Raw genomic sequence first — 27,565 nt, forward strand, 5'->3', positions numbered from 1 at the left:
AATCTATATAAAAAACGAGAAACGAGAAACACGTATAAATTAAATAAACAAACGACAACTACTGCACATCATATTCCTGACTTAGGACAGGTGCAAACATTTGCAGCGGGATTAAACGTTTTAATGGTAGCAAACGTTCTCCCTTTTTCTGAAACAATAGCATAACATCACAACATAGAAAAACACACGATAAAATATCAATTGTCAGGCTTAACTCAATCAAAAAACGTAAATTAACACACTATGAACGAATAAATTTGATCTGCGATATCTGCATGATCTGCATGCAAATGCACAGTTAATAAAATATTAGGGACAAACATTCAAGGCCAAAAAGCAAACAAACAATTCCAAACAAAGCCATGGCAAGACACCTACGCTAAATATTTAACCCTTCGAAAATAATCACTTTTGAAAAGAACCGGGTTTAATAATATGTACAGGTAAATGAAAAATAACTTTGTCGTTTTAGGTATACTACTTAATTATGTGTATAAAATTCCTCCAACAATTAGGAATACTAAGAAAGTTCTGTCATATAAATACATGTACATAATTTAACACTAGATACAAATTGGGGTGAGTATCAACAATAAAACCATACAGTTAGAGCTAATGCTAAAACTTCCCTGTACAGATTTAAGGAGACTGAATAATCTTTAAGTTCATACAAATGTAGTACGAAGATGTGAAAATTAGTAGATATTCCAAATAATCAAAGCTGGTATATAGACAAGATCCATATTGATATCAAAGAACAAAAAAGCACTATTATAAACTGTATCAGCCAATGGTTTGTCAACAGGTAGTCAAATTTGCCGGTATTTTTTCTAAGTCGTTTAAGGTAGCACAATACAAAGATTTGTTCACTCCCAATCAGACAACTTTAAACTGATGTAATTCATTTCATCCTTCTTTATATTTTATAAATGAGGTACCAAATGAAAGAAGAAAGATTAATCTTTCAAATTGTGATAATTTCATAATGACATAATTATTACATAATCAATCGTTATGTAATTAGTTTCTATATTGTTATGTCCACACTTGAATGAATTTAGCTTCTTTGTTCTTCATAGCATCCCAAAATATTTTATAGATTCTTGTACAACACAGCTTGACCTCCAAAACTGTGTCTCAGATTTCCAAAAACATCAATAGAACAAATTTTATACCACATTGAATTTAGTGATCTGTTATGAATTTATGTTGCAAACTTCATTGAAGATTTATGAGAGAATGAAATACAATAGGAAAAATCTGAGACACAGTTTTGGAGGTCAAACTGTGTTGTGCAAGAATCTATAAAATATTTTGGGATGCTATGAATAACAAAGAAGCTAAATTCATTCAAGTATGGACATCACAATATAGCAACTAATTACATAACAATGAATTATGTAATAATTATGTCATAATGAAATTATCACAATTTGAAAGATTAATCATTCTTCTTTCTTTTGGTACCTCATTTATAAAATTTAAGGAAGATGAGTGGAATTACATCAGTTTTAAGATGTCTGATTGGGGATGAAAAATCTTTGTATTGTGCTACCTTAAATCACTCGAAACTAGGTGAGCCATGCACAGAAGTGATACATATTATAAATATAAAAAAAAAATGAATATTTTAATCAACAACAAAAGAAAAAAATCTGTATCATTTACCTCTGTGGACACGAGCAAAAACTGGGTCAAAGTTTGGTATATAAAAATACCGGAAATGAACAATTCCTTTACCGTACTTTTACCAAATTTACAATCGCCATTGGCAGGAAGTAAAAATTTCCAAGAATGTGATGGTGAAATGAAACAAGCAATATTTCTTTCAACAATGAATTTACTACAGGTTTTAATTTACAAAACAACACATAATATTCGAACTTTTATCAGCTTAATTGAATCCTAACAAAATTCACTTCGTCCTTTGTATTTTTGAGGTGACATTTCACGTAAAACTGAAAATATTTTTGTTTACAATTACATGTATTTAATTTTCAAGTTCATCACTAATGACACTATTATACTATTAAAACAACTGTCCCTATGTTATTATCTTATGACTTACACACCAGTCTGATACAATCTGAAGGGGTCTGGTATTGGTCTACAGATAGTCTGAGTCATAGGGACTGTCTGTCAATATTAAAGTCTAATTCCCTAAAATTTGTAATGGTTTACTGAAAGTTTTGTCATCTTCTTAAATCTAATTGATTAAATAATTATGATATTTATAATTTCATAACACTTTGATGTTTCTGTTCTGATAATATGAGGGTACATTTTGTATACAAGTATAGAACATCTGATATGACTAATATTCCGTTTATTGGATGGGTCATTAATGAACATCAATATTATTTCATTCAAATAGAATCAGTCAGTCGGTAATTATCTTTGAAGAAATGTACGACAATTTGGACACAATTTACAATGTTTACTGTAGTTTCATGGAGAAAACGTAATGCCAGAAAGTTGAAAACCACAAACAACTCGTAGAAGGCATTGTTTTACTTGTTCTCCGTGAAATAAATAGCAAATTCAGACGTATTTGTCATTGACTGCCCTCATTTTTGATACGAAAATAACAAAATCGGCTGCCATATTGACTTTATTGTTGATCATATTTACATCTTCTACACACATTTTTTGTACTGTTTATAATCTTCCAAAGATATATATATATATATGTTTAGGTATTTTGAGTAATGGGAAAAGTTAAAGAGGGTCTTAGTAGTAGTGTTGGTAGGGTGCTTTGGTCATCTTTTTTCTGTTTTCTTTATTTTTAATACACAAATTTTCACTGTTGCTATATCCTAACATTGTGCATTTACTGAGCACAGCTGTTTTGTACTGTATTGACATTAAGCACAACAGAAGTAGAAAGGTGAAACTGGTAAAGTGTGTCAGACCATAGAAACAGAATGAAGCAGGTCACCTTTAAAAAAATGCTGCATAAAAAGCTTAACTGTGCCAAGTAATGATTTAAAACCTGTGTGACAAGCTGCTTGACAAGTTTTTCAGCCTAAAAAGTAGAAAGATAGAGTTCGATATGGGCTAATGATGTAGTTCTTGTATAACCAGTGATTTCAATGAATAAACACAATATTTGATTAATATCTTGATTAAAACATGCCCTTTTCATATCATATCACACGTTAAATGCCCTTTTTCAGGATTGGCACCCTGCCCTTTTGAAAACCTAGATGGAACACTGATATGTAATTGTTAAAGTCTTCCAAAGGGACAGAAAATATTAAAATTGATCATGTTGATAAGTTCAAGTATACATTTATAACATAGATCAAGGACTGAATGATTTACATAATGTATCAAATTTACATGTATCCATATATTATAAAATTATGTACTCCATCAGCTAAAATTGGATTCATTTCATTCCAAATTAATCAAATTGTATCAAAATGAAATTAATTTTTCACTGCATCCTTGGCAGTCTGTTTTGTTCAAATAAGTTATATCTTAAGATGGCATGTACAGGAAATTTGAAGAACTCTAAACAACTGGGTTTCCCTAATTTCTGATACACATTACACAAAGTATTTTCAAAGTCTTGAGGGTGAATTCAGAATTACAGATTTCATCATGTTAACATGGTTAATGAGTTAAAAGTATGTTGTGAATTTGTCTTACAAAATTATCAGATTATTGGTTTTGTGAATTTACCAAAGTGCAGCTAAAAGTCTTAGGTGCGCAGCTACATGGTACAATACCTATAAAAACATATGACACCAGCTTTAACCGTTGATTAGCTTGGGGTCGTAAACAAAGTCATTAACTTTTCGCCAGGTAAAATTTAAAAATTAGCGGATCATATCAATATGAACAAAGTAATATACAATTGATCTTCAAAAAAGGCAGGGCGCCCTAGGCCTAGAAACTGTAAAAAGGGCACAGGGCGGCACTGAGGAAAGGGTGGGCGCCGCACCCTCTGAAAACAGCCTAGCTGGAACACTGCATAAGTACAAGAATGATTCCATTTGTATTTCATTGTGGCTATGGTGAAACAAGGTTATGCTTGATATCACAAACAGCACAGACACAGGAGACTCCACTGTAGATGTACAAATGTTCTGCCAATAAACAAAATTTTATTAATTCTAATATTACAAAATGTATTATATAATTTATTATGATGTTTTTGGGGTGAACTTTTTTTTACCAAAATTTTCCAGCTAAACATTTCATGACTGAAACATATGCCCATGTGATAAATTTCATAATAAATGTGTAGGCTTGTCTATTTAGTTTTGTACAATGATCTGTTGAACATGTTGAATATCATTCTGTGGTTCTCCATTAGCAGACTTAAGTCTTTGTGATACACTTTTGAAGCCACAGGCCACACACTAATTTTTTGAAATTTGAATAGTTTCTATAGACCTAAAGAAGAAATTCTTAAAGGCATAAATTAGCAATTTTATAACTTGCAAACACAATTATTTTTTCCACAGGTATGAGTGCCACTTTAGGTGGTGAAAAGGGAGGATGGAAGGAAGAGAGACTTCTAGGGTCTGGAGGTTTTGGAGCTGTACATCTGTGGAAGGATAAGGTAATTTATGACAGACCTGGTCACCAGCTGGCAACTAACAAAAAGTATACAGGTTTCCCTCACAAAAGGTGTTATCCTGACCCTTTTAAAACTTTATTTTTTGTGACCTTAACCTCAAATCAGACATTTACATGAATGCAAAAGGTAATTTAAAAGCTCATACTATGTCCAACATACATACTGATTCAAATAATATAGAACATAGAATAGATTAAAATACTTATTACAATATACATGATATAAGAGAAGCAGTTGGTCTTCTTGCTCTAAAAATCACCCATGGAGATTTTTAAAAGTTGGCAGGTACTGTAAGGATCGCACAGCATTTTTGGGCCACTCCTTATAAAATTAACATGTAATATGTTAGAACATCATCATGATCATTCAACAATTTTGTAGATAAGACTGGCAGGTGTTTATGTATTATGTATGTATATCATGTATATATTATATATGTAAAGTAGCAGTTTGTTGACATTTTGTCAAACTTGATAGCATGCACAATGCTCACAAAATTTAACACAAAGAGGTATAGCATTGGGTAACAACCTGACAACATGAACAAGTATATCTTGAAACATATTAAAGAAAACTGTTTTAATGATTCAACCTTAAAAAAAATCATTTTGCAAAGTTACTTATTGATATTTGTTTTTACGACTTGACGAGGTTATAAATTATAGTAGACTGGCCAAAACATTATTATTGCATATAGATTACAACTACAGATGAAATCTTTTTCAGAAATAATTATTAAATACTTTCATTATTTTTCATAGCAATAATGAAAATAAACATTCTTTAATTATTTTTTTTTGTCAGAATGGAGAATATATAGCACTGAAAAGATGTAGGGTCCAGAATGAGATGACAGCTCGTCACCGACAAAGATGGGCCCTGGAAGTAAATATCATGAAAAAGTTGGTCCATCCAAATGTGATAGGTGCTAGAGATGTACCCCCTGAGTTAGATGTTGGTCCAGACGATCTTCCTTTACTGGCCATGGAGTACTGCTCTGGTGGCGATTTGAGAAAGGTTTGATCATTTGTAATTCTGTGTAATTCTTATATATGTGAAAGTTTAAAAGGCTTTGCATATAAGCCGTTTCATATTTTTGATTGCACTTATTTACATTTAGTTGAAGAATTTGGGTTATTAAAATTCTTTGATTTATTGTATCAATTTCAGAATTCATTGATGATTTTTTTCGAACTTTTAAAATTTTCTAGTTTCATGGATCAGTAGAAGTGAGGATCATATGAATGATTGTTAGTTTATAAATTTATACCATATCAACATGTTCTTGGGTTAAATATATTTGATAGATTGTATGTTAGACAATTAACCAGTTGTCAGTGCATCCATTTGAGATGACACATACTAGAAGTTAGTAGTTCCTCCTGCTCAATTTAGCTCAAAAGAAAACATTGAAAATGTATAGAGGAATTGTATATTATTTTATAAGCTTCTTACTTAAAGCAATAAGATACAAGCTTTATAAATTCATTTAGAGATCAAAACTATGAAAACAAATAAAATTAGTATTATAAATGGTTTTATTATTTACAGATTTTAAACAAGCCAGAAAGTTGTTGTGGCCTAAAAGAGTACGAAGTGAGGTGTTTAGTGAAGGATATTGCCTCAGCAGTGGAATATCTACATAGTAAACGTATCATACACAGAGATCTGAAACCAGAAAATATTGTTCTACAACCTTCAGAAGATAGGGTACTTATTACAAAGGCTTTAAATAAAGTCATTAAGTTGTGCATTTGTGGGGGAAATATTTTTAATAATTTTTTTCTGCGACTTGATTTATATAGTTTGTATTCAGTTACAGGTAGATGTTGTTTGATATAGGACAAACTAATGACACTGAACACACAGTTGTCAAGTATAAGGTTGTGAAATAACCTTTCTTCTATATTTGTTTCTAGTTCTGGCTTGCTTGAAAGGACAACATTTAAGCAACAAAACACAAATAACATGTACAAATTTAATCCTTCATAATTTTCTCTGTAAAGATTAGGGTGACATTTTTCTTAAATTTCCACATTAATTTTTTGATTCACAGTATATAAATAGCTATGCCCTCTAGTCTTTATTGAACCATTAAGATTTTGTGTGACTATATTTATTATTTCAGACTAAATGGCAGTTAATGGACAATTTGGTCATCTACCTGAAACTATATGGAGTTCAGCTTTGCTTCTATCCTGTTCCTGGTCAATAAAATGCCATAAAGCCATTAGTCTAAAGCATTTATTTCATAAAATGTTAACATTCACAAGCTTCAAGCATTCTTAACAATTAGCTGTTCCTTTTCAGATTATATACAAACTGATAGATTTAGGATATGCCAAAGAACTGGACCAGGGTAGTGTCTGTACCTCATTTGTGGGCACATTGCAATATTTAGTAAGTTAAAATTGATATCATTAAAGCAGATTTAATTGATGTCTGTACTGTTTCAATGTATTGATTATATCTCTTGTATAGTTAGTTGAATAATGCCAATAATTTTCAAAGTTTTTTTAAATACAACTTCTTGTCATAAAAAGAAGAAAACACGTTTTAAAGAAGATTCCATGTAATTAGATAGTCGAAATGAATGAGTTGTACATGTAATATTATTTCAAAACACTAAACTAATTGTAAATTTTATTGTGTATTTGAATATTGGATAGGAAAGACTGTACTTTTTTTTTCTGTCTATTCAAAATAACCTCAAAATGAAGTACACACTTTAAATACATGTAGCAAGCTACATGAGTTATTTGGTGTTCTGCCAGAATCTACTGTAATGCAATAACTCAATGAAAAAACAATATCAAGCATATAAATCATAAAAGTGTACTTATATTTTAATAAAAGATAAAGTTTTTATAAGGTAAGACCGTTAATTTTCTTGTTTAAATGGTTTACGCTAGTCACTTTTAGGGCTCTTTGTAGCCATAATAGCTTGGTGTTCGGTGTGAGCTAAGGCTCTGTGTTGAAGACCCTTCTTTGAACTTTAATGGTTTACTTTTACAAATTATGATTTGGATGGAGAGTTGTCTCATTGGCATTCATACCACATCTTCTTATATCTATAATTAATATTTTGCAGGCTCCAGAATTATTTGCTAGTCAGAAGTACACCTGTACGGTGGATTACTGGTCATTTGGTACCGTTGTGTTTGAATGTATAACTGGTGTTCGACCATTTTTGCCACAATCACCACCTGTTCAATGGTATGAAATGAAATTGAATATTATTTAAAATTTATGTTTTTTCTGTAGCTTTGGGACATGCACAAAATTCTATAAAGAATATGAATAAAAAAGACTTATCATTAATGCAGATAAATATTAATTGTGTAATTTTTTTTCCTTAATAAATTTAAGCATACTTTGCAAAGGTTCTGCAATTGTATTAAGGTGGTACACAACACTACAGGGAGATAACTCTGTAAAGATCAGCTGAAAGTTTTATTTATGTTCTATTGTTCAGGAATTATTAAGCTTCTCAATGATCAAAATTGGTGTTAGGCAAACTGCTAATTGTCCAAGGAAAATTTTCTGATAAAGTGTGTAGTTCAAGTTTTTTGAATTTTTTATATTTTTGTCATATGGTCAAAGTAAAGATTTTGTCAAAATTTTATGAAAATGAAACTAGTCAAATTTAATTTAGTGAAGGTGTTTGGTACCACCTTAAATGTAGTTTATTGATTGAAAAAAACTGAAAATGCAATTAATAAGAGGAAATCAGTTTCAATTTCTACTGTCCAAAAGAGTCCCTAGTTTAATCAGGATAATATTTGAAGACTATATTATATTATGACTTTGATATTTTAGGCACAGAGAAGTGTGTAAGAAATCTCCAGATGACATTTGTGCTTACCATGACTCAAATGGAGAAGTCAGATTCTCTAAAACATTGTTCCAGCCAAATTATCTTTGTAGGTAGGTATTTAAAGTTCTCTGAATCTACATCACAGTACTTTGTTTATTTAAATACAATCCATAATGTGAAAATCTCAATTGTTAGAATGGATTAATTTCTGATTAATTTATAAAGTATTTAACTAAAATCTGACCAGATAATCATGAATTGCTACAGTCTGTAAAAACTCTCCTTTGACATTTTTACACATGAATTATAATGAAAGAAGCACATCATATGACAAACTACATGTCATTATTGTTATACCATTTTATGTTCTAAGATGAATTTGAAAAATTCAGAGACACAGTCAGGAGGAATGCACTTCATCTGAAAAATGTTTCATGCATTTGTTATACAGTTTTGTCCTGAAGCATTTTCGGAAAGTTAATCTAAAAATGCACTTCCGAATATTACAGATTTTTTATTTAGTCCAGTCTACAAAATTGCATAATAATGATATATTTGTATGAATGATTTGTATTTATAGAACATTGCAAGCCTATTTTGAGAAGTGGTTACGTATGATTTTGCGATGGGACCCCAAGTCTAGGGGACATGGCTTAGTGGACAACAGACCTAAATGTTTTACATTCCTAGATACTATTTTGAATATGAAGGTAATGCTGTTTTTATTTCCTGTCATACATCAGAAGGTTTTACAGGGCTCATAATTTTTGTCATTTAAGCCCTGGTCACAACAGATTGTATGATTTTTTGTCGTGGAAGATCTATTAAATAGCTGTCGTGCAAAATGTCAAAAAAATATTTCCAGTGGACCACTGTCCCAGGTTAGGGGGAGGGTTGGGATCCTGCTAACATGTTTAACCCCGCCACATTATTTATGTATGTGCCTGTCCCAAGTCAGGAGCCTGTAATTCAGTGGTTGTCGTTTGTTTTTGTGTTACAGATTTGTTTTTCGTTCATTTTTTTACATAAATAAGGCAGTTAGTTTTCTCGTTTGAATTGTTTTACATTGTCTTATCAGGGCCTTTTATAGCTGACTATGCGGTATGGGCTTTGTTCATTGTTGAAGGCCGTATGATGACGTATAGTTGTTAATGTCTTTTTCATTTTGGTCTTTTGTGGATAGTTGTCTCATTGGCAATCACACCACATCTTCTTTGTTATACATCAGCTACGACATGTCTACGATGATTCCACGATGGGTACACACCAGAAAATAGTTGTAATTGAACTGTCGTGGGTTTGTTGCAAGTCGGTTGTGCGAAAGTCGTACAACAATCTTCAGTTGTTTACGGCTATCTTTTCAGGTTTTCTTGTCGTGGGATGTGCGTGTTAGTGTCCTGTCACTGTCATACGACTGTCCCATAACAGTCGTGGGTCACTTGCACATTTGACTCCGAACAACATTTTTCTTTTATATAAATTAGGCCGTTAATTTATAAGGCTGTTAATATCCCCTTTGAATTGTTTTACATTATCATATCGGGGAGCTATTTATAGCTGACTATGCGGTATGGACTTTGCTCATTGTTGAAGGCCGTACGGTGACCTATAGTTTTTGATTTCTGTGTTATTTTGGTCTCTTGTGGACAGTTGTCTCATTGTCAATCATACCACATCTTCTTTTTTATAATATATAATGAAGGCCCGATTAATTGGGTTAGTGATGCGAAGGATGACTCTCAGCAATGTCTCTTGAAACGTGCCAGGCTCCATCCACATAAATCCAACGAAATCACCGATAGGTTCCCACTCTAACTCTTGCATCAGTGTACTAAACTGCTCAAATATTGTGCTGTTCGATCCATGGCCTAACCCATCAAAGGAGGGCGTTTCGCTGGTTTCTATGCTGTTTACGGGTTCGAATCAACGCCAACAAGACCATATTTTGCTCCTGTTGGAGTCCGGCAAGGCGCTTTTTAGCAGGACCAAGCGTTATCGTTCTGTTTAAATAACCATCTTCTTTAAACGACAGACTGTTTCCATACATTCATTCACGCTGAATTGTATTCCTCTAAATAAAACAAAAATATGTTGCACGACAAACGTACCACTGTCGTACTACAGACAATCAATGTCGTGCGAGCATCGTATGTAATTTAATATTCATGAGACAATCGTACAACTGTATACATATCACGAGTGTCTTGCGACAGTCCTGATATTGTCTTACGACCCACGTGCAACAGTCGTACGATTATTTTCTATTAAAATGGTTTGTTGTTATATTGGTACCCACATCAATGTTTAAAAAATAGTGGAGCAAAAAAGGTGCATGTCCAATTTTCGTCCCTAGACACACGACAGTGCCACGATGCTAAAAATGTAGTGCGACTGTCGTGCGACAATCACAGATGAACAGCCATTTGACAAATTTTTATGTCATAGAGCTGTATAGATGTGTCGTGAGCTCGTTGTGACCAGGGTTGACTAATTAAATGTTAAAACAATTTTTAAAATCCCTAAGATTTTCAGACCAATTTTGACACTAAAATTTGTAAAAATATAAAATCAAAAGAAAATCTACAATGTTACTTGGCAACATCTTTATTACAAGTTAACTGCATATCCATGCTTTTAGAAAGCACACTTTTTTTTATTGTTAATTCATATTTTTTCAACTTTAAATTCATAGAAAAGTCAATTTGAATCCTTTCTGCACGTTAAGAAATTATTTTCTGTTTATATTTAACATAGCATACACAGCCAAATTTTGCTCTGTAATGAAGATCATTTTTACCTGCGATGATATCTTCACAACTTTATTCTTATTATAAAATAAGGAAACATTTTCAACTTTGCATTGGGTTGATACTTATATTTCATTTTTTTTTAGATGATACATATACTCAATGTAGCCACTAACTCAGAACTACAAGTATTATCATACCCTATCACAGAACAAACTTTAATGATTGAAATTCAACAAATGATAGAAAAAGAGACCAGAATTCCTATCGTTGAACAAGATATACTACTTGCTAGTGGTGCTAGTCCTGATCCAAATAAAATAGCTACGCAATGTTGGAATAGTCCCGTAAGTACATAAAGTAAAATGTTTTTTAGCATTTGTTTTGTGCCAGTAAAATTTGACAGTTTGAGCCTTTAGGATATTTATATAAATAAGAGCTGTTCCAGATTTAGATCTAACAGGTGGATATGGGGCACTGTTTTTAGACCACCTAAAATATGAATCTTTCTTTTTACTCCTTATTCCTACGAAAAACAACCATCCATAATTTATTAATTGAAGTACCTTCCATTTCCTGTGTGTTTAAGTCTGGTACAATTCTTATTTGAAATTTTAATCCAATCTCCTTGTATTTGAAAGTTCAGAATGGGATCAGTCTTGTGGTTCCCAGAATACACTAACTTCTGACAATCATTGCATTGGCAAGTGAATTGTGTCCCCTTGCATGTAGTGAATGCCCTTATAATTTTAAAGTTAGGGTTTTTTGCTTGTTAGGGATCTAGAGCTGTTTACATATTCCATGATACTCATCAATTTCAATTCAATATTTTATTTATGTCTCACCTTATGAATAAAATTACACAAAACATTTATAAAGGATATTAATTTGGATTCTTGTGGAGAGTTGTCTAATTCGCAATCATATCACAACTTATTTTTACATCATGAAATTGCTGAACTGTTGTATGATTGGATAAAAGTTTTGAAAACTAAACTATTATTGTCAGTTCTACACAGGTTATAGACATGATAAGAGTTGGTAATTTTAGAATTAGTTTATGATCACTGTTTTAATTTTCTCTATTGTTTTTTCACAGAGTGATGAAGATTGGGTTGTATTTTTGTTTAAGAAAGGGGAGGTAATAGAACCTGTATCTAAGAGACTTTATAAACCATTTTCACCTCGTGTTCAGGATATCGTGAAGGAGCCTACAATAATATTGACTTACCAGGTGAGCAATGCTTACTTTTAGTTTCTGTTAATGAAAGTAAAATCATCACTTGTCTTCTTTTATTTTTTTGCTTTTCTGTGATGCATTTTTTAAAATGAAAAACTTATATTTAAAAAGAATCAGTAGACTGAAATTTCAGAATGCGTTTTAAAAGTTTAATGTCAGATCATATGACTTTAAAACAATACTGTAAATTCAGAAATTATTGCGATGATTTTATTATTGTGAAAAATGTGACAAAAAGTTATTATCGCAATATTTAAAACTCGCATTTTGAATTTTATATATGAATCAAACAGGATTTTCCTGAATAAATTGCAAAAGTTATAATCACCTGTTAGTCTAAAATGATAAAATCACAATAATAAATGCACACAATTATTTCTGAAATTACAGTAATCAGAGAACAACAGTTTAAAATTGCTATTTGAACCAGACCAGACCATCATTTGTCATGTGAAAAATTTTGATAAAAAAAAAACCAATCCATTCAGACATTGAAGAAGGATACTGAGAAAATAGAAATAGAAAATTACAAAATATTTTTGATTTGATCTATTTATTGGCTTAAAAAGGTAGAATGAATTAATATTTGTATTCACAATTATTTCATAATATCAAGTTATTGTATTGTTCTGCAGGAAATGAAGAAAGCCTGGGGTGAAGCAGTGTATTATTGTTCTCAACAATTGTTAGATTATAAAAGACTAATATTAAGTCAAAGAGCTAGTATGTAAGTATACATCAGATTATATACTGTTTAGTTAGAAATTATTGCAAGGTTTTTATGAATGCGAAAAATGCAACTTGGTGAATATTGCAGTTATAAGAACTTGCATTCTGATATAGAAATAAAAAACAAAACATTTATTATGAAATTGTAGTTTATTTATATGAATAAAAAGAGATTGGGGTAAAATACAGCAATCAAACAATGCATTAAAAAAAAAGAAAGATTAGAGGTTAATGTACAGCTTGATGACAGGCAAATATTCATGCTATAAGATAAGAAAAAAAAAAGAAATCTTCAATAATTTATGATAGTACTGTGTATATATATTGGTTAGTTTTTGTAACGTTTGTGGCTCCTTCCAAATAATTACCATCCCACATCTTGAAAATTTGAGTACAAACAGTGGAACTGCACATCAGAAAAAATGCAATAAAATCTAAAAACTAAATGTTACACTTCTTGAAGACTGAAATTTGATTTTTTTCTGAGCTTTTACCTATTTTTGAACTCTATTGAAAATAAGGTTCATATTATACCCTGTGATTGATGCATTTAGTTCATAGAAAAGTCCAGTAATTCTATAGAATATGTTTGTGATCATAATTTATTCAATTAAAAAAACAATGCTGTATGGGAGACAACTCTACACACCAATAATAAAAAATAAAGGCATTGTAGAAAGTACTTTAATGGGTGTTAAAATATATGACATATATATATATATATATATATATGTCATATAGTTTATGTACAAGTAATGAAGTCAACTTTGTTTTATATTTTTTCTCATTACAGGTTAAGTTTGCTGAGGACAAACTCAGAATTTGTTAAATTGAAAAATATAATGATAAATGAATGGGAGCAGTTATTATCAAAGAAAAATTATTTCAAAGAAAGGTATATATTTTAGCTATATGCAGTACTGCGAATTCATTATTATTTGTTGGATACCAAATTTAGTGGATTTTGTTGATACATCTGAACCAGGAATTCAAATGTTCAAAGAGTTACAAATTTTCTATAGGATTTTGTATTCAGAGTTTGGCAAATCCACAAAAACAAATATCCATGTAAATGCAAGTTTCTCAATCCATGAAAATTGCTGCCTCAAAATAAATGAATCCACTGTATAAGAATTTATGCTTAGGCCACACCAATTTGATTTATAGTTCTTTGGATTTCCAATGGCTGTTTTGCCAGAAAAGCTGGGGCTGGGGCTTGTCTGGCAAAACAGCTGTTTGATGTCAGATTAATTTCGGACTACACCTATCAATGTTGACACTGACATGGATATTTCTGTGTTTGGATAGTTAAACTGTAAATTTGTGAATTTTGAAATAGATAGAACACCCTCCAATCAATTTTAAAAAAAAAGATATCGGTCGCTCTTCTTGCGTACCACTCGCCTGTCAAAAACTCATTTTCAATAATTTTTTAAAAACGCTCGCCATATTTTTTAGAGCAAATGTCCGAAGAACTATTTATCAAATTGGTGTGGCCTAATATACAAGTCAATATAAGAGTGTCATATTAGGTCCATTTATACTGTTAAGGGCATATCCAACAGTTTCAGGGGAGGTAATAACAAACATAACCGTCGTCTATTGTTTCCCGTAATTAAACATTGTTTCAACGACGTCATCACGGAATCACCATTGGCTATGGCCGTCTGGCAAGGGCGGTTTCTTTCCTCAAAGGAAAGGGCACATCGGGAATCGGCAGAAAACTCATTCGGAATATTAACAGAAATAGAAGTCAAATCTTAAAAGATGTTGTCCTCTTGGTCCATTATAAAAGAACTGCAATTAACTTTATAAGTATAGACAGAAACTCTTTAAATGAAAAACGACACTGTAATAAAAAAAATATGAAATAAGAAAACATTGTAATATATACACTGACATACAAGTAAAAAATATCTGACGGTTTTAGTGTTTACTTATGTATGAGGAAATAAATATAATTAAACAAACAAAAAGAAAAGGGTGTAAGTCTTAATGTAAGTCTTGACTTATTACCAACCCCCTCTTAAAACCAGCGGTTCCATAATAGGATAGAAAAAAACAGCCATCAAAATATCATAATCCAAAGTTGGAGGGGGCTAATAGCTTAACTCAAGATTTTGATCATTATTCAACTCTCACTACACTATGCATAGGATATATGACAATTTTTATTTCGACTAAACAAGGCTGTAAATTTATACATCCGAGCAGCTAAACAGCCGCACCCAATCATAGCAAAGACATACTGTCGGACGTGAGAAGTCTAGAGATGTGAATATTTCTATATCCTGTCCAATCAATCCTCATGTTTTGAAAAAAAATTTAAATGTAAATACATTTACATTAATACGACAGCAACCGAACGACACATATAATTCAAAACACAAAGAGTCAACATACATATTTTTGTTAAAGCTAGAAGCCTATAAAAAATAAAAAGCCCAAAACTGTAACATGAATAAATAATACAGAGTCAGTGAGTTTTTAGACAAGTAATTGGTTGCAAAATTTCACTAGCTTTTTATTAATTTGGATATGTGAAATTATAGACGGTGTAATATAAATCAGTGTAAGAAAAACACTTCATTTTAAACTAACTGAATTGTCATCTCGTCCATATACTAGTTCATTATAAATAAGAAGATGCGATATGAGATATGAGACAACTATCCAACAAAGTCACAGTGTATAAATACATTTGTCTGCCGTCGCACTGCCTTTGAAAAATAAGCGGGGAAATATAGCGTTATTTCCCGAAACGTCTTAATTTTTGGCGCAATTTGTGAGGCTTACGGAAGGGATTTAGTAAACAATATCATATTTCTTGATTTTTCTCAAAAACGAGTACAGTGACAAATATTTTTCAAAACGTTATAACGTTCCATTTTTTCAAAGAATAACATATCTTACTTTGGCCAAATCCACACCGTTAGAAATATTTTAATAAATTAAAAATGTGCATTTCAAATGTTCATTTCTTGCCGTTGTTTGGGTCCATCATAACGTGTTTGGCTTTATTTGAGTAAGAATTAATGCTTTAAATGGTAAAGTTAGATTTTTCTAACCATCTTGAATTATTTTGCTTTAATTTGAGCCCCATTATATGAGTATGTGTTGATTCAAAAATAATATTTAATTTTTTAAATAAAAAACGTTTTTTACTCCAAAATTGCAAAAATGTTATATTTTCAGCAGTATTTTTTGAAAAAACGAAATTGACGACTAATATTTTTTTTGGCAAAATTTGATTTTCTGTCAATTAAAGAATGAAATATCTTTAAGGGAAAAAATTATAACCGTCAAAAATAAACTGTTGGATTGCCCTTAAGAATAAAAAAATCAAATGAGCAGAGATACATACCTCTCATATAGCAATGGAGACAAACAAAGAAAAATACCCACAAAACGAGACATTCACAATAAAGAAAGAAAAAAAAAAAGTTTTGTACATGCTTGTCCTACAAAAGAATTATTTATTGATTAGGTAAGAATTTCTTGACAAAAACAGAGGATATGTTTTATTTGTTACATCTCATTGCTATTTGTCAACCATTAGATTCCAGTAAACTTTGAAGTGACATGAAACAAATGTCTGATGCCACAAAGCAATATATATGACATAAATAGAGTGTTTCAATTTGCTTTACTCCTTTCTATCTCTTTTTCAAGTAAATTATGACCATCTTAAAACCACCTTTTGATTATATTTCAGTTTAGCGTTTGATATAGATCATTATAAGTATTATGTGAGTAATGGTGGCCACCAGTCAAGTGATATGTTTCAATCATGGCTTCAGTCTGGTGAAGATATTGATAATATTCTGTCTTTGGTAAGTATACTTCAGAACAAACACTTTTAGGTATTGGTGAAAGTCTAATGAATACTTTTTTTTTAAAGATTTAAGTATGTAAACTTTTATTACATATTATTAAATCAGGAAAAGTGTTGTTTTCACTTCTGCAACTTAACTTATCTAAAAAATGATTTTTTTTTTACTGTGGATTCCTTAGTTTAAGGTGAATCACAAATTTAAAGGATCAATAAAGTTATGTAGATTTGTATCCATGAAAATAAACTGGTATTCACAAAAAAATGAATATATAATTCTTAGATGTCATATAAGAATGTGAATATAAATTTTTCTTTACAGAATAAAAAAAAAAAAACTGGTCTTAGATTTCATATTATTCTGTAGAATTAAAATTGCTCTATATACATATTTTACAGAAGGAAAAAGTTGACAGATTAGATCAGCAAGCTGCAGCCTTACAAACTAAAATAATGGAGTTGAATAAAAGCCCTTTCTCAAAAATAACTAAAAATGAAAAGCTGGAAGAATGGTGAGAATTGTATATAGATTTTCCAAATAAAAATGTAAAAATAAAATAATCATAAAATTATGTTCTCAGTTTAGATTTATAATTTATGTGTTTTTTATTGTCAATGTATGAATTTCTTAAGACATTTCCTAATAGTGTTTTCAGATTGGAATTTACTTTATTAAATTATCTGTATTTCTGTTTAAGAATTATATTGAGGATTAAGTACCAATTGGAACTTGTGATTGAGCAACAAAATGTTTTTATGTTAGCATATAGGTTTACTACATTTGTACATTTATATTTTTTAGTGAGAGAAAATCAAGAGAATTATATCAAGAATTAAGGCAAGCTGGAAAAGGTATAAAGAAATTAATGATGATCATTCTTTAGTGAATATTTATGTCTGTTATCCCTCTCTAAATTTTGAAATTTTGGTACCATCTATTTTTATGTCCCCGTCAGAGTAGAAGGGGCATTAAGTTTTCCCCTTGTCCTTTTTTTCGTCTGTACTTCCCAAAGTTAGTTTCTGTTCTCTAACTTTAGTTTGCCTCAATCAAAATGCTATGAAACTCATTCACAATGTTTATTACCACAAATACAGATCAAGTTTAAATTTTGGTGGTGTCCCTTTAACTGTTCTAGAGTTATGCCCCTTTACTAATGAAAAAAATGTTGAATTTTTGTGTCCGTTCTCACACAAGTTTGCCAACAACCAAATTTTATGAAAGTTATACACAATACTTATCACCACAAAATACAGATCAAGTTTGAATATTGAGGTTGTCACTTTTATTGTATTAAAGTTATGCCCCTTATCAAAGGAAAAATTGTTGAATTTTGTTTACATTCTCTAACAGGTCTTGCTTTTCCCAACCAAATTTTATGAAACTTAAACACAATACTTATAACCACAAAACTAAGATCAAGTACAAATTTTGGTAGCATCACTGTTAATGTTTTTAGTTATGTCCCTTTAGCACTTCATATGATATGCAAGCTGTGGCATCATCTGTGTCCCATGGAAACATTTTTTTCCTGACATGTACAATGAATAGAATTTTTTATCAACCTTAAGAGTCATGAAGAAAAAAATGGGGAAATCTTAAATGATTGAATAAAAAACAGTCCTGTGTTACAGTTTTAAGGATATTCACAGCTCTTGTTTCAAAACACAATAGAAAAAGAAAATCTGAAATTTTTGCAACATTATACATGTAATCTCTATCAATATCTTTGAAACACTAGAAGAATTAAACAATTAAAAAATAACATACTTAAAGTGTATTTTCATGGCAGAGTGAAAAAAACATAACCATAAAACACAGTTTAACACAATTCATAAAAATAGGATACAATATGGAAATAATAGAATTGAGAAAATCCAGAACTGTCTTGTTAAAATCTTTTATATATGTTCTAAAATATTATTTACAAATTTTATATTAGTAGCAAAAGAGAATGTTAAAGACCACAAACAAATGGTACAGGTTGTAGTTAAATGTGTGATTACAAGGGACAGCAGTCTACATGATCTTTTTACACATCTATCGTAAGTTATTTTACACACTTTATTTTGTTAAATGTGTGATAAAAAGGACAGCAGTCTACAAGATCTATTTATACTTGTAGCGTAGGTTATTTAACACTTTAATACTCTTTATTCTGATAACTGTGTGATAACAAGGGATAGCAGTCTACACAATCTATTTTACATCTATCATAAGTTATTTTACACAGATCTATTTTGTTACATTTGTAATTGCATGGGACAGTAGTCTACACGATCTTTTTACACATCTATGGCAAGTTATACCAAACTCTTTACTTTCATAAGTTTGTGGTTACAGGTAATACAGATGCAAGTATGAGAATGTTGCAAATTATTGTATCTTGTTTGATTTTTGCATTGATAGAAAATCTAGTTTAAACACCTTATTTGTGTTCATAGAGTAAAAAAATACTACAGCAACATTACATACTATTTTATTGGAGAATTCTTTAGATAAATTGAACTTGGCTTTTACTCACAATCTTCACATAACTAATATACAAAGAGCATTTTAAATACTATCGAATTTATTGGTAAAAATCTGGCACTGCAACATTATTTATCACTATAATTAATGAAAATAGATGTATGTAGTAGTTGTTGTAGTAGTATTAGTGAAATAAAATTTAATAATCATAAAAAGTAATCATGGAAGTAAATTTTAGAAAAATATGTTCCTGTAAGTGTGAGTTGTCCCAGTTAGAACCAGAGATCAAACAACAAAATAGGGAACTGGCTGAGGTTAACCAAAACTTATTAAGTATACAAAAACAACGACAAGATAACATATGGAAATTACTTAATTTCACTGTAAGTATTAATTTTAATTTCTGGGTAAAAAAAGGAAATCTTGTTATAGCTATTTTACATGCTTTTACTAATGCGGCGTAAAGCAGACAACAATCAATCAATTTAACATGCTTTTGTGAAATTTAGTATGAAGATTTTTTTATGATTTGCATTGAAGTGTATTTTTCAAGGAATCAATTGCAGTTTTGCATTCAGATGTGGCAGAATTATTAGACTGCAGTATGTTTTATTGTAAAATAATCATCTTAATAGAATTTTTTGCTTCTATGGTTGTATGGAATTGTGTTCATCTTGAGCTCCATGGGGGATTCGAAACCTGCCCAGTTCATTTTGAAAGACAGGTCATTGCAGATTTAGTGGTTAAGGTTTATTCTATTACCTTTTACTAATCTGCTCAAAGAAAACCAATTATAATGAACTAATCACAATATTAAACAAGAATGAAAGACTATTTTGCCACCAAAAGCATTTTTGCATGATGAAAATCTGTTAAAAGATAACAACATGTTATGTATTTATATGGAAAATAGAAACAAATTTTGAAGTGAGTTTCTGATTAAAGTATTGCAAAAATATTTATGTATACATGCAATATTTTGCAGTTAAAGAATAATGTGATTAATCGGCAAGATTCAAAGTCTAGTAGCTCTTCTAATGAACAGGCTAGCATGCTAATGTCTATCTGTGGTGAATCTTCAATAGAAACCAGCAAAGTTGTTGCCAGCTCCAAAGACCTAAACAAAAAGTAAGTAATACTAATTATCCACCATAGTCCAATTTGAAAAAAAATTTAAACACTGTTTATTCAGGAATTATTTTGAGATTTTTATTAATGCAGATAATATGACTGGGCGAGTATTTCAAAAATAAGAACTTACATCTGTATGCAGATTTTCCTGAAATCGCCATAATCAATCTTTTTAAAATTCTTGTCCATTCTTAGAAAATTGTAAAAATAATTCATGCAATAATTTCTGAATTTATAGTATTCTGTATGATCGAAATGAGATGAATATATTCATCAGTGGAACTTCAACCCATCAACACAATAAAACAAAAAAGACTTTTCAGAAGGTTTTATGTTTAAAACTATTGGTAACCTTCAAAATTATAAAGCAGGTTAACATTCTTAGTTCCTCAAGGCTAAATGCCATGACAAAAAAATGTGATACATTTCCTGTTAAAATCTTCAACATGTACAAGTATGAGGGAAAATGATTAATTGAAAATGAAACAAAAGCATACATAAAATATAATAATTAGTATTCACATAAAAGGAGACGTAGGGTTTACATCGGAGTCAGCAATCAACACACACAAAAAATTAATTCATCTGGAATTTGAGGTAAATTGATTCTAAAATTAAAAAAGTTGAATATCGAAATAAATAGGGTTCATATATAGAGTATTTTTAAACCTTAAACATATTTGGACATATTTTCTAATAAATATTTGAATCTATCTTTACAGACTAGGTGACATTGTGGATCATGTTATATTAGAGCAAGAAGAACTATTTTCTATGGACTGGAACTTTTTATCTCCTAAACAGGAGAATTCTTGACAGGGGAGTGAACAAGTAGTTGCATTTGCTGAACAATCATAACAGAAGTTAATCTTGTCATATTTTACTATGATTCAGTTATGTTGTATAACAATGTGAAATGTGATGTGTCAATGGGATCATCATGATCATACTTAACCCTTTCCTCCATAATGACGCCTATTGACGCCATCCCCTTTACTCCATAAGGACGCCTTTTGGTGCCTACGTAGTGCCTCAATTGAAACGTCTTGCCTAACGAAAATCTGTGTCAGACTTGATAAAATTTGTATCTAATATAAAAAGGATATTCATGAGAATATCTGACTGGAATTTCATCGATGAAATATTTGTTTTTTTCGCAATGCATTAATACTTTAAACCTGATAATTTTTTTTTTATTGAAAAAATCCATGGAGGAAAGGGTTAAAAGCTTGTATTTGTAAAGTCTGAAAATTTGATCGCAAAAGTTCCTTGATGTCTTCAGAGTATATTGCAGGTGCTCAACAATACACTCATTAAAAACATGCAATTGTTATTTGACAGTCAAATGAAAATAGTGAAAAAGGACTATGAAACTCTATTGCATCAAACTGATTTGATGATAAGCTAATACAATGCATTTATTCTTTATATTCTTTCACCATCAGATATGAATGCCACATTATACTTACACCTTATTCATGGGACCATTTAGTTGTCATGTGCAATAACATTCTGCAGGAACAATAATTATCAACACCAGTACCAAAACCTCAGTCAGTTATAAATCATTGATCTTATGATGTGTTTTTAATTATTATTATTATTATCAATTCTTGTAAATAGTTTAAGTAAATATAAATGGACTAACTAACACTTCATTATGTATATTTATCAGATCACACTTCATGTATTGTTATGATTCATTCATGTAAGATATGAAATATTTCCCACTAGATGTTGTTTAGTCAGAATTTATATACTATAATGATAACACATCTCTTGTTTAAAATTTCAAATCACAGATATATAAAATTATTTATATATATTAGCTGGGATGTAGTTTTTGATAAGAGAGCTGTTTCATAAAATTTCTCTGTTAGTCTTTGAAATTACTTTGTCTGTGTGTCTCATTGGGGTCTAAGCGTGACGCAGGATTGTTGATTTTATGTAAAAGTGACATGTGAAAGACAGATTATTGTGCCATGAAAACAGGAAATGAAGTCAAGGGGGACACAGGAAATTACAAACAAAATGAGAATTGCTTACGTAAAAGTGTAAGCAGGATACGAGCATCTGACAAAACAGTAAGCAGGATCAGGATCAGAACCCCCCCAATGAGACCCTCTCTTAAGTACTACATGTTTATATTCTATAATGTTAAATCTTTTGTTTAAGGCAGATTACTATGAAGTTGTGATCAGGTCATTTTGGAACATGTTTATTATGATGCAAACTTTATGTTTCTCTGAGCATGATAATGTAAAATTTTGAGTAAGGTATTGTATGGACACATTAAAATCATGTTCTTCATTAAAAATTAGAAATTTAATGAATTGCTTGATCATTTGGAAGAATCAAAATTGTAGAGATTTGAATACATACTATGGAGTGCTTTTTTCTGGAACATTCTTAAACGTTTTACCCGGTACAGTGTTTATTTTTTAATCAGGATTAATTGTGAAAATGATTATTCTCATTGTAAATATGCTATAAATGTGAACATTTGATAATAAGTACATATTTTACATATTTTGCATTTATTGTGACACTTTTTTATCTTGGTAAGTCTATGCCATAGCTGTATATTTGGCGCTTAGTTCATCTTGTTATTTCATACTGTACATGTATATCATATGTTTGAGTTCCCATATTGTTCTACTTCCTGATTGCCAAAAATTATATCTCTAGCCAGTGGATAACTTGTGAGTAAAAGCTCACAGAACATCTTGTTTATTTATTTTAACAATTTTTAGTTGGGTTGTAAATTTTTTTTTTTAATGTATTCTGTCGTACTTGATTACAAGAGATAACGTTCAAAATCAAGTATATTATTATTATTTGAATTTTATGTCAATAAAATCTTGTAAACACACTTTTAAAATTTGGCAAAATTTAAAAAAGAAAGAAAGAAACACTTTTCTCTTCAACCAATTAATCATCATGTGAACACTAAAATAGCTTATTGCTGGTTGTTAGTTAAAAGCAAATAATATCTCACTTCAGGTGAAAGTTTTTAGTCAAGGTAGTTTTTAAAGAAATTGAAGTTCAATCAACTTGAAATGTAAAATTGAGAATGGAAATGGGGAATGTGTCTAAGAGCCAACAACCCAACCATAGAACAGACAACAGCAAAAAGTCACCAACAGGTCTTAAATAGAGCGAGAAATTCTCGCACCAGGAGGCGTCCTTCAGCTGGCCCCATAACAAATGTATATACCAGTTCAGTGATAATGAACGCCATACTTAACTCCAAATTGTACACAAGAAACTAAAATAAAAAAATAATACAAGACTAACAAAGGCCAGAGGCTCCTGACTTGGTACAGGTACAAAATTGCGGCAGGGTTAGATATGTTTATGAAATCTCAACCCTCCCCTATACCTCTAGCCAATGTAGAAAAGTAAACGCATAACAATACACACACTAAATTTTAAGTTCAAGAGAAGTCCGAGTCTGATGTCAGAAGTAGTACACATGCATGTTCCCTATGATATGACCTTTCTTATTTTCAAACTTCAAATTAAAGTTTGACTCCAATTTCAGGTCCACTGAATAGTAATTGATAGTGCTAGTTGGGCATCCGTGTACTATGGACACACTCTTGTTTGTATTTATATTGTTTTGAACATTCTGTATGTCATTACATTTTATGCTTGGCCAGCTATCTCTTTCATATGTCTAATTTGACACCATCCAGTTTTATAGTACTGTAACTATATCATATTTTATTACTGTAAAATTTTGTAATTTCAAATGACTGCAAACAGTTTTGATGGTGTGATTGTGTGATGTGAATTAGAGTATATTTAATGAATGTGTACATAAGATGATTATGAACAAATCTTTATACACACTTTAAGTATATAGGTGTAATACCACCATTGATTTTCCCCTATTAGTCTTTGTTAAATTGGCATTTTTAAAAAAATTGTACAGTATTTACCTTTATTTCAACCAAAGAAATACTTTGCATGTATAAAGTTTAATCCTTTCCAGTGCTACAGTGAAAATTTCACACTTCATTTCATTGCATATAAGAAAGTAACCATCACCGGAAGTAAACAACCCAACTTTTACACTGTTATTTACTGTTACCTGCTTTGGTAACTATGTAACGTTAACTTTCCAAAATATTTTATAAGACCATCAAATAAAAAAGGAATGATGCTTTCAGACACCCACCATACATGTTTATGACTCAGAAAAATTTAAGTGCATTGAAATGCAGGGTTAATTTTCTACAACTGTCAAATTCAAGGGAATATTTTTTTAGACCTACTTTCGTATACAACTGGATGTGACGTACCATGATTTGGTGGTATTACACCTACCGGTATATGTGTGCTTTCAGTAATTTATATTGTTTCCTCAAGTTGTGTTTTGTTCCTGTTTTTGGCAGTAAAATGTACTTGCAAGCCTACAGTATACCAATAATGGGTGCTTATGTTCTCTGACATTCAACACTGATGATGTATGGTCATCATAATATGGATGACACTAGTACAATTTAGATTCTTATTATTGCATTAAAATTTTGTGACTTGAAATTAATTTTATATTGGCATTATGTTGACTTTTAAAAAAATTGTTCAACATTTTTTAACTAATGTAATTTTTTAATGAAGAAATAATTGTTTATATAAGAGGGGCATAACAGGAGGGTATCTTTACAGAAGAACAGGATATAAAATTGCCATTTCACGATGAATAAACAATTTAAAATTTCTTGGACGTTGTTATTTTCACAGATTTCACAAAACACAGTGAATAACGAACTAATTTCATGGCTGCACATGAAATAAAAATAGCAAAACATGCTGCATGAAATAACCATTTACCACCCTCATATAACAATATTTTCACACAACACTTGTAATTATATTATTTTGACATCTTCAAGATGCATCGTATGAAATGTTCATATTACTATAAATTTTGTTCTATTTTAATTTTCTTTTTAATTTTCTTTTCTGTTAGAATATATGTGACTTGAATTTCTGCTACAAAGTAACATAAGTATAAACAAGTTGTGAAGTAGATTGAAGAGATTTACTCTGAAACTGTCAACTTTTGTGTTGATTCAAATGGATAACTGCAATTTTAAATTGATTGGCATGTGTAATTTTACCTGAAGAAGTAAATGATAAAGGCTATTCAATTATTTTACTATGAACAATTTAAAGTAAATAGAGCCAGATGCCACAAGATGGTTTTCCTGTTATCATTAATTTTGTCATACTTTTTTGTACTTGGAATAAATTTATACATGTACTAACAGTTGTCCATAGTAAGTTGATACATTTTTAAAAATTGCATCAATGTTTTATGTTGCTATTAATCTGTGATATTGTAAGATAACAAATATTTATATATAGCAATAAAAATGTGAAAATATTTTTTGTTTGTTTTTATATGTGTACGGACAGAGCTGTAGGAATTGCACTGTACTGATTGATATTTCAGTCAGGGAAAATATCAGTGGAACTAGCTTCCAGTAACTTCAAGTACACTTAGAAAGGTTGTTTGCTACTACATGTATTTTTATTTTGGGTTTGTATTATACTATGATATTGTCCTCATAGTCAAGGACACATATGGTTTCTGGTCGATTTTAGTTTCAGTTAATGGATCTCTTATTCATTTTTTAAAATAAATAAGGCCGTTAGTTTTTCTCATTTGAATTGTTTTACATTGTCTTATCAAGACTTTTTATAGCTGACTATGCAATATGGGCTTTGCTCATTGTTGAAGGCTGTACGGTGACCTATAGTTGTTAATGTCTATGTCATTTTGGTCTCTTATGGACAGTTGTTGGCAATCATACCACATCTTCTTTTTTATATACCGGTACTCTATAACATTTTACTGGAAGGTTCAATACCACAAAAAGGAAGGTTGGGATTTTTTTGGGGGTTATGGTACCAACAGTTTAGGAATTATGGGCAAAAAATGTGCCAAAAAACAAGCATTTCTGTAGTTTCTGAACAATAATTTGTGTCTAAGTGTATGGACCTCTCTGACATTGTACCACAAGGTTCCATATCACAAAGAGAAGGTTGGGATTGAGTTTTGGGTCAATTGCCCCAAACATGCAGGAATCAGGGGAAAAAACAAGCATTTTGCTTGTTTCCAGACAATAACTTGTGTTGAAGTATCACATGTGCCGTTGTGATGATTGTAAAGTGAAGTACCTTATCGTAATTTTTGGCTCAACTGATCATCTATCTGTAATAATTAGGCTTCTTAATAACAACAAATTAATGTGGACATATTTAATGTTCAATTGTAAAAGTTAACTTTAAAATGTAAATAAACTAACATGAATTTAATTATAACACAAACAATGGTTTCTTGGATTATTCTTGTCATACACCATTTAAGCAATAACTTTAATCACACCAGATATCTTTATGAACTAGAAAAATTAGTAACACATTAAGTTTTCCTAAAAGGAAGGGGTTAAAAAGGCATCCCCAATCCAAGAATAAAAATGCATAATGATTATATAAAACAAAAATGAACTGTCCTGGTGCAAGTACATTGTACAGTGAAATGCAACCCAAAAATGTAACAAAAAAAGTTCTTGTCATGTTTGAAACATGTTATATTATTTGACCGTTATGTTATTTCTCAATAAGAGAAAGTTTAAGGGTAAGTTTTTATCTGATTCAAAATATTTTCACTCTTTTTTTAAGGTGGTACCTAACACTACAGGGAGATAACTCTGTAAAGTCAGCTAAACGTTTTAATTACGTTGTATTGTAAAGGGAATATTAAGCTTCTCAATGATCAAAATTGGTGTTTGCCAATTTGCTATATAACCAGTGTAATTTTTCTAACATATTATTTGACCGTTATGTTATTTCTCAATAAGAGAAAGTTTAAGGGTAAGTTTTTATCTGATTCAAAATATTTTCACTCTTTTTTTAAGGTGGTACCTAACACTACAGGGAGATAACTCTGTAAAGTCAGCTAAACGTTTTAATTACGTTGTATTGTAAAGGGAA

The 27,565-nt window shown here is 30.6% G+C and overlaps 1 protein-coding gene across 1 annotated transcript; it reads left to right on the forward strand.

Moving 5' to 3' along the window:
* The first annotated feature begins 1,728 nt into the window (after positions 1–1,728).
* LOC143045210 (inhibitor of nuclear factor kappa-B kinase subunit alpha-like) lies at positions 1,729–25,952 on the forward strand. Its single transcript, XM_076217558.1, has 19 exons — positions 1,729–1,849; positions 4,476–4,573; positions 5,396–5,608; positions 6,143–6,301; positions 6,902–6,991; positions 7,683–7,807; positions 8,411–8,518; positions 8,989–9,118; positions 11,302–11,502; positions 12,255–12,389; positions 13,031–13,122; positions 13,918–14,019; positions 16,840–16,957; positions 17,356–17,468; positions 17,759–17,808; positions 18,897–18,999; positions 19,665–19,809; positions 20,412–20,554; positions 21,280–25,952. The coding sequence occupies exons 2-19, from the start codon at positions 4,478–4,480 to the stop codon at positions 21,371–21,373; spliced, it is 2,217 nt and encodes a 738-aa protein (XP_076073673.1). The 5' UTR covers positions 1,729–1,849; positions 4,476–4,477; the 3' UTR covers positions 21,374–25,952.
* Positions 25,953–27,565: the final 1,613 nt, after the last annotated feature.

This window comes from Mytilus galloprovincialis, chromosome 9 (genome assembly GCF_965363235.1).
Source record: "Mytilus galloprovincialis chromosome 9, xbMytGall1.hap1.1, whole genome shotgun sequence".
Classification (NCBI taxonomy): Eukaryota; Metazoa; Mollusca; class Bivalvia; order Mytilida; family Mytilidae; genus Mytilus; species Mytilus galloprovincialis.